At 37.6% G+C, this 13237-nt stretch overlaps 1 protein-coding gene across 1 annotated transcript; it reads right to left on the reverse strand.

Moving 5' to 3' along the window:
- Positions 1–11313: 11313 nt before the first annotated feature.
- Positions 11314–13237, reverse strand: LOC128237684 (uncharacterized). Its single transcript, XM_052953270.1, has 4 exons — positions 13221–13237; positions 11874–12102; positions 11577–11744; positions 11314–11439 (listed from the first exon to the last, which is right to left on the reverse strand). Exons 1-4 carry the CDS (start codon positions 13235–13237, stop codon positions 11314–11316), a joined length of 540 nt encoding a protein of 179 aa, XP_052809230.1.

Genomic DNA, 13237 nt, shown 5'->3' on the forward strand with positions numbered 1-13237 from the left:
AGACGATGAATCATGCCAAATATCTAAGCTCTAAGCAACGTAAGTTCAGAGGAGATGATTTTTGAAGTTTTCACTATAAACATATAGAGAAAACCCATGACCCCCCAAGGAGGCGGGGCCAATTTTGACCCCAAGGCCATAATTTGAACAATCTTTGTAGAGGTCCACTAGACGATGAATCATGCCAAATATCTAAGCTCTAGTCCAAGTAAGTTCAGAGGAGAAGATTTTTTAAGTTTTAACTATAAACATATAGAGAATACCCTAACCCCCCGGGGCTGGGCCAATTTTGACCCCAAGGCCATAATTTGAACAATCTTTGTAGAGGTCCACTAGACGATGAATCATGCCAAATATCTAAGCTCTAAGCGACGTAAGTTCAGAGGAGATTTTTGATTTTTTTTTACTATAAACATATAGAGAAAACCCATGACCCCCCAGGGGCGGGGCCAATTTTGACCCCAAGGCCATAATTTGAACAAACTTTGTAGAGGTCCACTAGACGATGAATCATGCCAAATATCTAAGCTCTAGTCCAAGTAAGTTAAGAGGAGAAGATTTTTTAAGTTTTAACTATAAACATATCAAGTATACTCATGACCCCCCGGGGCAGGGCCAATTTTGACCCCAAGGCCATAATTTGAACAATCTTTGTAGAGGTCCACTAGACGATGAATCATGCCAAATATCTAAGCTCTAGTCCAAGTAAGTTCAAAGGAGAAGATTTTTTAAGTTTTAACTATAAACATATAGAGAAAACCCATGACCCCCGGGGCGGGGCCAATTTTGACCCCAGGGCCATAATTTGAACAAACTTTGTAGAGGTCCACTAGACGATGAATCATGCCAAATATCTAAGCTCTAGGCCAAGTAAGTTCAGAGGAGAAGATTTTTGAAGTTTTCACTATAAACATATAGAGAAAACCCATGACCCCCCGGGGCGGGGCCAATTTTGACCCCAGGGCCATAATTTGAACAAACTTTGTAGAGGTCCACTAGACGATGAATCATGCCAAATATCTAAGCTCTAGGACAAGTAAGTTCAGAGGAGATGATTTTTTAAGTTTTCACTAGAAACATATAGAGAAAACCCATGACCCCCCAAGGGGGCGGGGCCAATTTTGACCCCAAGGCCATAATTTGAACAATCTTGGTAGAGGCCCATTTGGTGATCCTACCTACCATATATCAACGGCCTAAGCCTTGTGGTTTGGGAGAAGAAGATTTTTAAAGTTTTTCCTTTTGGTTGCCATGGCAACCAGAGTTCTGCATGGAATTGAATTCTTTGAACAACTTTGATAGAAGACCACCCAAGGAACATCCCTATGAAGTTTTATTAATATTGGCCCAGCGGTTAAGGAGGAGATGTCTTTTATGTAAATTGTTGACGGACGCCGCACGCCGGACGCCGGACAAAAGGCGATCACAAAAGCTCACCATGTCACAAAGTGACAGGTGAGCTAAAAAAAATCAATGAAAAACAGAGTTACCCCTGGTAATAAATGGTCCAGGGTTAAGCTGTCTAATAAACCACTGGTTTATACTAGGGGATTTTACAATCATATATCATTTTGCATTATGATAAATTAACCAGCTTATCTGAAAAGATGTAGTCCAACATATGCTGCAATTATATGAATCTGAAAAAATGGTTGGCCTCAAGTCAAATACTTTATCACATTTGTTAAAGGGAAATATCTCTGCTGTTACGTATGAGGATGTCCTCAGGAATTAATTGCACTGTTCTATTCAGCATCTTTCACATTGGAGGCCCCGCAAGTTGTTTTATTCCGATTTCATTATTTACCTAAATAATGGACAAATGTAACATTTATCAGACAATGGAAAAATGGAATCAAGAGTTCAATTTTTAAAAGGGAATTTCAACGGGGCCTCATTCAGGTTGATACAAGTCAAAACACAGACCCTGTGCTTAGAACATAAAAACTATTATACTTTGTTTCCATCAAATGTAGAAGGGAAACTAATCTCACGAGTTATTGCCCTTTAAAGGCACTCGACCATGTTTTTGTATAATGCCCTTTTATGGATTGTATGACAAAATAAAGTGTGGCAAATCATTAGGAGTATTAAAACTAAGATACCAAAAGCTGAAACTCTTCAGCAAAAGTTGATATTTGTTCAAATATTGTCTTTGAAGGACACTATTTACATTAGCATTAATAACAGGTTTGTAGTTACGTGATTGGTTGATTGACTTTAACGCATGATGTTATTGTTGTATTGTAAAAAGGTCAAAATATCCTTCGAATTTTTTAAGTCCTTGTGGCCTAGTGGTTAAGGCGTCTCACAGTTTTCCAATTTGTTCTTGTCTTAACTGGCACCCCACTTAACCCAAATACTTTTTTAGACTAAATTTGTAATTTTTTCAGCAATTTCAATATCATAGAGTGAAATAATGATAAAATAGGTGTTTTCAGATGCATTCCCGGGAAAATTATTTTGATCCAAAAACATGAGCAAGTCCCTTTAAGACAAGAGCATTTCTTGCAGTTCTTCTCACACCTAATCAAGGGACATAACTCAAGAATAATTTTAAATTAGCAGAGTGATGCAACTTGTTGCACATACATCTGCATGGCCATTTGTCCCACACCTTTAATCATAATGAAAATCATTCTCAGTTGCAAACATTAAACAAGTTTTATCAATTCTGACAGCAATTCTAATGTCTATGCTGATGAATAAAACAGAAAATGTTATTTTAAGCAATAAAACCTCATTGGTCAAAAATAGCACACTGAGATATATTCAATTCTGCAATGTCTTCAATTCTGTGAAAATTATAATACCATTAGCCATTTGAACAACAAGTCAAGAAATTAAAAAGTCAAAAGTTTTCAATGCAGGGATGGAAAATTACTCCAAAAAGATAGATTAAATAAATAAGCGAACATCAATGCTCGGCTGATTTTTTTCAGACAAACAAGGGGCATATAATCAATAACTATTACAGTCAGAGTTAAACCCCTCATTTTGCTTCCATACATGTGTTTTTTGTCTCTGGAAAAAATGTGTTAACAAGTTTTGTTTGAATATTATGAATAAAATGATTATGACTTTTGAATCATGGTCAAGGATTAAGTGTTTCTATAACTATGACGCCAATTGTGACAATGAAACTGATGCTATCACATTACCTCGATCTTGTTTCTTCGAAACACAGATGAGATTATGGCTGAAGACTACCGGTACCGTATATAATGCTGCATTTTCCTGATTCATGATTTGATAACGTGTAACTGTCAATTAAGAACACAAGGCAGGGATCCAGTATTCCTTTCTCTGTCTGATAAAACTTAAAATCACTTGTAGGAGTAGAAATGGTCATAGATGTCATCCTCCAAGGACACAGCCTGTGCAATGCGGGCGGACAGACATACGTTGGCGGTTGTTGGGAGCCCCCCAGACGCCCTGCACGGCCCCTTCCTGAGGGTTACCATGACCGGGGGTCCATACTTCTGTGGGGACACGGAGGGGACTCCCTCAGCCTCTTCCATCATCTGTATCTGCTCTTGGAGAAGCTCAGATTGCCGTCTGTATCCCTCAGTCCTCTTCTGAAATTTGAATAAGACCATAGTATGTTCATTATGTGAACATGATTCTAGCACCTGAATAGCAACTCTGTTTTAACCCTTAACAACAGCGCCAACTGTCACAAAATATGTCTGTCCTAATTTTATGACAAACAGTTTAGTGATAAGTGGTTGAACGATAAGCAAAATTTAGAAAGCGGACAGTGTATACAGTTTTTGCCGATTCAAAAGTCATAACTCTGGGGTGACTGAGGCAAAAAAGATGGTTATCAAATCTGCCCAAGATATTCTGCACATGACTGTATACATTCAGACCAAATTTGGTGATGATTGTAAAAAGAAATTGACACAATGCACATAGCTGAAGGTTGAACCTAAGGCTTTCTTTCTATATTTGGGGAATGGGACCGGGACTCTTACTAAAAACAGGAATTTTGTATGTTGAACAAAAAAAAAATCATTTAAATGCAAAATGATGTAATATACATGTATCAAAACACATAATGTAGCATAAACAAGAGATGTTTGTCAAACATTAGGCCCCCCCCCCCTGAGCGCCATGTTGTCAGGATTATATGGACAATTGAATGAAATATGCATGGACCGAAATGACAGCTGATTTGTTGCCGTTAAGGCAGTTTTAAGATTATGACCATTAAAGTGTAAGGATAGATTGTGTTATGACCATGACCTTTGACTCTATGAACTCAAAATCCAGAGTCATCAGCTGGTCACCAGAAACCTAAATGTCAAGTTCGAGGGCCATGGGTGCAGGCATTGTCAAGTTTTTTTCGTTCAAGGTCACTGTGACCTTGACCTTTGACCCAATGACCCCTTAAATCATAAGGGGTCATCTACAAGTCAGATGCAACTCCAAGTCAAGTTTGAAGGCCATGGGTTCAGGCATTGTTGAGTTATCACTCGGACAACCTTTTACCATTCATGATCACTGTGACCTTGACCTTTGGCTCTATGAATCCTAAAATCAATAAGGGTGATCTACTGGTCAGGCTTAACATCCATGTCAAGTTTAATGATCATAGGTTCAGGCATTGTTGAGATATCAGTGGGAGAAGATTTGCGTTAAAGGTTACTGTGACATTGACCTTGGCCTGATGACCCCCAAAGTCAATAGGGGTCATCTACTGGGCAGGCCCAACCTTCATGTCAAGTTTGATGACCATAGGTCCAGGAATTGTCGAGTTCGCTTTCAAGGTCACTGTGACCTTGACCTTTGACCCCTAAAATCAATAGTGGTAATCTAATGGTCAGGCCCAACCTCCATGTCAAGTTGTGGGCCATGGGTGCAGGCATTGTTGAGTTATCACTCGGACAACCTTTTACCATTCAAGGTCACTGTGACCTTGACCTTTGACCTGATGACCCCTAAAATCAATAGGGACCATCTTCTGGCCAGGCCCAACCTCCAAGTCAAGTTTGAGGGCCATGGGTGCAGGCATTGTCGAGTTATCAATCGGACAACCTTTTACCATTCCAGGTCACTGTGACCTTGACCTTTGGCCAGATGACCCCCAAAAACCATAGGGGTCATCTCCTGGTCAGGCCAATTCTCTAGGTCAAGTTTGAGGGACATGGGTGCAGGCATTGTCGAGTTATCACTCGGACAACCTTTTACCATTCCAGGTCACTGTGACCTTGACCTTTGGCCAGATGACCCCCAAAAACCATAGGGGTCATCTACTAGTCAGGCCCAACCTCCATGTCAAGTTTGAGGGCCATGGGTGCAGGCATTGTTGAGTTATCACTCGGACAAGCTTTAAAATTATTTTACCATTAAAGGTCACTGTGACCTTGACCTTTGACCCGATGACCCCCAAAATCATTAGGGGTCATCTACTGGTCAGGCCCAACCTTCATGTGAAGTTGGATGACCATACGTCCAGGAATTGTTGAGTTATCACTCGGACAAGCTGTGGTCTACCGATGGACCGACCGACCGACATGCCTGTGCAAAGCAATATACCCCTCTTCTTCGAAGGGGGGCATAATAATAAATGTTTTGATTATCATTTGACCTTCGATTTTTCAAATGTTCCAACTTTTAAGATTATTGAGTGGAATTTTTACAAAGATTTGGGACAAAAAAGTATATTCCTTAGCTTGGGGAATGGGGCCTTATATTGACCCCAAAATTCATTAAAAGACAGTCTGGTCTGTACCTGAAGTGTTTCGTTCCATGAGGAGCAGAGATTGTGGTAGGTGTATTGCTGGTTCTGCTTCAGGCGTTTCTGCTGCGCTTCGTGGGCCTGGGATAATTGAAGGCCCGCTGCCTGGGCTACCGCGGCTAACATGTGCGCAGCCCTCCCGCGAGCGGTCTTCCACTGATGCTCCTGCCTACATATCATTGAACAATGATAAGTATAATCAATTGTTGTTTAAAAGTGTCTTTAATTTATCAACCATTAAGGGATCGCGGTTGTTGTGAGATTTGGGGAAAAAAGAAGTTTGCATCTTCTGTATTTAGAGGAAGGGGATTTTTTATTGGAGGATACATGATTTTTATCAAATTCTTCCTAGTTAGTCTAAATGATCTTTCAAATTGCAGTTAAATCCCTGTTAAAAATGCTTTATCTCAGTTATCATAAACTCTTAAATATGATCATGTTTGCCGGCAGTAGTGTTGGAAATCGGTTCCAATTTTTCTACCGATAATCAGTTCCACTCAAGTAACCAATTATCGATAGTACAATCATGTTTTGTAATACTAGAAAGTACCTGATTTGTAGTTTTATTTATGTTCAGTATTAAACTCTTAATCATTAATTATATATATTAATGCATATACATTTTGTCTATGATTGAAGCTATTAAAGTGTTGTTGTATAAAAAATAGTTCATTTTTTTGCTCATTGTGGTTATCATCAGCGATTTTGTTAAAGATAACATGTCAACACAGTACTAATATATATAAAAAAAATTTTTTATCTATACAACCAAATATGTACAATCAATTGTCCCCGATTTCAGCCCTAACCAATCTATTTTCGATTATAATCGATCATCGGAACATCACTAGCCGTCAGATAAAATTATGATACAATTGTGATAATGAACATTAAGAAGTTTGATTTGTAAACCATTTTTTGAAATGATTTAGCACTTCTATAATAGCAGACTATTAGGTTGTTCCATATGCAGTCAACCCTACATATGAGCTACCTTTGTTTAAGATTTTTAAACTCCAGAGAATGTTGGTGGATCATGTTATCAAGGTCCTGCTTCATTTGTGCACGGAGGTCCCGCAGTGCGTTGTATCGCATACAGTCCTGGACGTCACGCTGCCGGTGTAGCCGGCTCAGGACCTCGGCCACGGTGGTCATATGGTGATCAGGCTGCTCAAACTCTGCCAGATCCAGACAGCACAATCGCTCCCCTTCCAACAACCCAACTGGCGAAACATGTCCATCATCCATGTTGTCCTTTCTGCAAAAGAAATCAATAATCTGTTAATTTACTAAGGTTAAAGCTCGAGGGTTATGGAAGGGAGCTGTACCTTGTCTTATTGGGAGAACCCTTCTGCCGTCATGGAGACCAGAATGTGCACCCTCTTAAATACTTAAGTTGGTCAAATATTTCTCTTATTTTCATTAAAGCTTGAAATGGGATTATGAATTAAAAGAACAACTCTACATATTAAGTAGTTGAAACCTAATATTATTAAAAAAAGCATCATTTCTAACTTTTTCTATGCTTAAATTATTCACTGCTCGATAAAATGTACCCTCTTGTCCCTCAGCACCCTGGTCTTTTAAAACCTGGCTAAAAACGCTTTTCACTGATTACAGTTTCAAAGGAACAACCTTTGTATACCAGGCATTGAAATGAAAACCACTTCTCATGATTAAAGACTTTAAAGCTGCACTCTCACAGATATACCATTTTTACAACTTTTTAATTTTTTTGTCTTGGAAAGAGCAAGTGTTTGCTTAAATATCTTCAAACCAATGATACAAGATTGTTGACAAAAAATCTGATCATAGATTTTCATATTTCTGTTAGAAGATTAATGTTTTATGGCTTAAACCGTTACTAATGGTTTAAGAAAAACGCCTAAAACATCAATTTTTGAGCTTAAATATAAAAATCTGCGATCTGATTTTTTTGTCAGCAATCTTATATTTATACTGGTTTACATAGATTTTCGCAAAAATTGGCTCGTTCCAAGAAAAAATAATAAAAAGTCAAAATGTTCAATCTGTGAGAGTGCAGCTTTAAAAAGAGGACGGCTTATTTGAATGTGTGAATTAGAAGGGGTGCGCTTTCACTTTCACCACTAAACCAATTAATTCACCTGTATGTTGTGGCCACAGTTAGGTTGACATCTGGGTTAGCCACCCCATTCGACCCCCAGCGAAGACGGGCCGCTCTCATCTCCTCTGAATTGTCCTCCAGCCGGTACAGACTTGTGTCAAATTGTGACATAATAATCTGGTCCTTGTCCAGTGAATTCTTCTTCACAGTTTCTTCAATGAATTTCTTCACTTGTGAAGTAACTTTACAATCTTTTACAGTCACATCAAGGCTAGTTTTTTCTCTCGTAAAACTTGCAGAGTCCATCAGTGTATCTTCCAGTTTTACAATGCATTTTGAATTTGAAAGTATTCCAGTCTTGGACAGCGTATCCATCTGTTTCTCATTAATAAAATTGTTATCATCATAGTCATTCAGACCAAGTACATCCTCTACTTCACCATCCAGTTCGTCCTCAACCAATGAATCACATTTTGTTCTCACAACTGTACAATCCATGTCTTTAAACTTTCCTGTTTTTTTAGTCCAATCAACCGTATCATCAACATAAAGCAAGGTATCTTCATAATTGCTGGATTTAGCATCATCATCCGTATTCTCTAAATGGTCATCCCTATCCAAGACTTTGATCTCAATGAGGCATTCGCCATCTTCATCATCCAAGTCTGCCTCTCTGTCTAATCCCGGATTGGCCATGCCTTCTTCACAAATTGCGGTTATCTCAGATATCAAAGAGTCAATCTCATCAGCAAGCGTTTTTGATGAGGAAAATATAAGATTAGTCTTAGCTTTCAATTTGTCTTTCATACTTATCTGGATTGGAGTACTATTTGCCATGTTTTTGTCGTATTCTTTAAATTTGGACATAATAATTGGAGTTGTTTCATTAAGTACACTTGTACTGGATGTAGAAAAAGAACTGTCCTTTGCAATTGGAGAAACAATCAAATCATTTTCCATATAATGTGGTTCAAAAAGATCAACCAACTTTTTTCGCTTTGGAGTGTTTTCACTTATAACAGGTAAGATTAGTTGTCTTTTCTTTTTCAGCCATGTTTTAGCAACTGACGCAGAGAATTCACTAGGTGTCTGCGTCCTGTTAGATTGAATGAAAGTATTATACTCCCTGTTAGCCTCTGTCTCTGAATCTGATCGTTCCAATGTGACTGACAACACAGTTGTATCACTAGTAAGAAGGTTACTGCTGGTTGTATCAATGGTAAGGAGAGTGGAGCTCACTGATTCACTGCTTTTGTCATCTGTAAAATAAGACTTATTGCTTATCATGCTGTTAATGATGATAGTAAACTATTGCACATTTTATGTATGAAGTGTTGATAAATAGTATATAAATATATAGACATATGTTAAACAATAAATGTCATAATAAAGTGATTTTTAAAACACAATTTATACATTTAAATTGATATTGACATTGAACACGATTGATTTGATCGCCACAGACAAAACTGTGATTTGAGTAAAAAATTACGCCATTAATCTTAAGGATATAAAAGGAATTGGGAGTAGCTTTATACTTTTAGTTTTAAGTGGGAGTATGAAAGTTTAGTTCTTCTTAATTTTAGTTGTTTTTACTCCAAGATAGAATGGCAACACCACTACAGTGCCTGTTTATCAATTCTAGTCTAGCTACATGTACATTCTCGAATAGCTTATTCAATAATGAGCATTCAAGGATACTTATTTATATTATTTTAGCATTTCTTATGTTTCCCTGAAACGAGTCTGCCATAGTCATAAAATCATCAAAAGACTTGTTGCAGCCATTCAAGTGGACTAAATAATATTAGCATTAAATTTAGTAAGTGTCACCTTGTGAAAGTCGTGCAATCTCAGAGCAGGTATCCTCAAATCTCCTGGAGACGTCATCCACTTCCTCAAACAATGCCTCGATTGACACCAGCAGTCCCAGCTCGTCATCATCGTCATCTTTGTCCGACATTTCGTGAAGCTGGACTGCAGATGGGCTAGACATTTTCCTGGAAAGCAGAATTATCCCATCAAGTAGAAGGGTTTGATATTATTTTTATAAAAACAACTGTACGTATTATCTTAGTATTAAAGTAATATTGCTTTGATTTTACCTGGAAATCTCGTGAAGTAACTTTTTTGAGAGTCTTGGCAGTTATCGCAAGATAACGGTAGTAAATTATATAACGGTACCACGTGCATCAAAATACACCATTAGTAATTAAATATAATAAAAACATATTCATACTCGTTAAAAGGCTTGTGTAAATACGAGTTCCACGACTGTCATGAGAGAATAATCACATTTTCCGTTGTTTTGTTTTCGATTTTCCTGTGGGTGATTCTGTAAAATTTTCATTCATGAGAAAAGCAAATTCAATCTCTTGGCGACATGGATTGTATTTTGTTATTGATTTGCTTTATAATTGACAACTTTTTTTATTTAAAAGAATGTCGTTCAAAGGTTTGTCATTAGATTTTTATTGTTAGTTGTTTGATTTATAGCCCCATCTGATTGTGTATTGTTTGATCTTATTTTTATCTTGAATTTGGCGGGCGAAAACTTTAGTCATGGTCAGTTGACGCTTATTAAAATGATCTCCAATAGATATATTATTGATCTATTGAAAGTTTTTCTCTACTTTTTTATGTCAATGTCATGCATTTGTTAAGGTATTTCTGTTTTTGTCAATTTTGTATTAACTTTATACATACAATCTCCAGTTTATGTAAAAAAATAAAGGGCATGTTATTTGCATAATATATAGGTTCTAATGTTTAAATGCAAACATGCTACTGCTAGCAAATTCAGTTAAAAGTAGCACTTCTGCATTGCTTTTCTGCACCAAAGACACTGCAAATTTAGTTTTGTAGTTTAAAGACTTCAAAGAGTTATTGTCACCAGCATGCTGTTCTTGCAAACAATGCAAACTGTACATGGTTTGTGTTGCAATTAGCCCCCTCTTCAGTTGTTAGTTCTTTGTGATGTGTTAAAGTATATGACAAATTGTCAAGGAAACAGTCTGACGGCTGTTTTGATGTGAGAAGTTAAAAAAAACGGCTGTGGATGTTGCACTTGATTTAAAACTAAACTTAACTGGCAGATTTGGGCTACAATCACTCTGTGCTTCAAAACCTTGAAATGCTTAGTTCTTTTGCCCACAGTAGTATACATTAGGAAGAAACAGTTCTTTTTAGATAGCACATGCTTTTTAAAACCAGCTTTAACTTCACAGTGATGCACATCAAAAGTATTCATTTTTTCTCTATTCAAAACCAGGGCAATCTTTGCAGTGATAATGCCCCTACAATTTTGCAGTCTTCGCACTAATTTTTTTCAAACACTCTCTAGCGTAGTCGGGCTAGCAGCCTGGAAAAAGCACTAGCCCGAATCAAGTTTCACTAGCCCGAACCAAAATAACTTTTTAACAGAGATATTTTAATATATGTGTAAGGTAATAAAGCTATAACACCAGTAAACTGTTTTCTCATTTTAATCTCTACTGTATTCCATCAACAATGAAAACACAAGGTCTTCTGACATCTCGCAGTCGCTTTCTCCGTCACTATCGTCTCCATCATACATCATCTTCTCTGGCACCAGCGATGTCGTAGTTGACTAAAAGTAATGCATGAAATGGCATAAAATTGATTTGTCAAAATAACTGGTCAACCGAAAATAGTATTTAATAATTATTGTAAAATTCAGTACAAAAAGTTATATTGTTACTGAGATCTTGTGAATAATTGTGATACCTGGATTTCACTGGTACTTTGAAAGCTTGCATCTGTCACCTCGTCTGCCTGGTCCATCTCATCTGCCTGGTCGAGATCAGAGTCTGCAAGGGTGATGACCTCCTTGGGTCTGGCAGGCTGCTTTATACGCTCTCCTACTCGTCTCTTCTGGCCAGATGGAGTAGAGGTCTGAAATTGTGAACATGTACATTGTATTAAACATGTACATTATTCAATTATTGTTTGTCATGCTTTTGAATTCATATAGTTTCATATACTTTTTAATGACTATATCAATTCTTGCTTTATTTAACCTACCATCCATTCAGCAATGGCTGCTTCAGGGTCGAACTCCTCGATGATTGGAGAGATGATCTTGATAGCCATCAAATCATTCAGTCGAGTGTTTCCAAGTCGTCCTTTTCTCTTGGTCTTGAGGAGTTTCATGGCAGAGTAGGCTGTTTCGCACTTGACCGAAGTAGGTGGCAGGACAAGCACAACTTCCATTAGACTGAAGATATTCTCAAGATTATGGTCCGATAGATCACTGATGAGGTGATGCCACGGCTAGTGACTTGATTTTTTCAGTCGACCTAGCGGAAAACAGCTCGACTTGGTCGATGGTCGAGTGGGTTACGTCGAAGACTGATATTGTAAATAACCCTCTCCCTAGACCAATTTCATGCTGTTTTTTTTTTTAACTACAAAATGTTCCAAGTTTTTAGGATATAAATTGTTCTACATTCTACAATGATGTAAGCACTCTCTGATTTCCCTAGATTTGTGAGGAGAAAAAATGCAAAGGTCTTATTGCATAACTGGATACATAAGGTTCTTTGGACAATGATCTCAGTGCATGATTATCTAAGATTTATATACAGTAAAACTGCAGTCGTTCGAACCGGCTGTCATTCGAGAACCGGCGGTCCCTCGAGGTCGGAGCTTGGTCCCGAACATTTTTCCTTCTGTTTTCGTACAAAATATATACTGAGGCTGCATCGAAACCTAAATAAGTCGAGGAGTCGAGCACAATATCCAGTCCCAATTACACAAATCATGCTCAAAACCTTATGGCTCCCTCAAGGTAATAATTTCACACTTTTTCCTGAACGGTTGTTTCAAAATGAACAAACAATTGCTAGGTGTTCAAATTTTCGCAATTTGTAAAACTTTGGATGACAGTTGAATGGAAATTTCATAAAGTGTGAAAAACCATTTATCACTGTTTATGCATGACCGCTAATAATTGATAAGAGCATTTGAGAAGATAATTATGAGTTTGAACATTTTCGCGAGACAGACAAGATGCCCCAATCATCAATCCTTGATTTTGCGGAACTTAAATCTGACTAAGGCCATAATATGTACTGTCATATAAATGTTGCTTGTTTAGAAAATGTGCTTTTTGTAAAAATAAACATAACTATTTGTTCTTAATAATTGCTTTTTCATTAAATATACGACAGCCTTAGAAATTATGAGCGATTTCCACAACGCAACACATAATCGGTGTTGTAGTATACAGTCAGTTTAACGACTTTAAACTTAAAATACACTGAAAGATATTTCTTAACAGTGGAAAATTGAAACTCGGGTCTTCCGAAACATCGGTTCTCTCGAGGTTGCAGCTTGGACCCCGGCGTCCTCGACCGATCGCAGTTTTACTGTAGAAATATTTGCAT

This window comes from Mya arenaria, chromosome 6 (genome assembly GCF_026914265.1).
Source record: "Mya arenaria isolate MELC-2E11 chromosome 6, ASM2691426v1".
NCBI lineage: Eukaryota > Metazoa > Mollusca > Bivalvia > Myida > Myidae > Mya > Mya arenaria.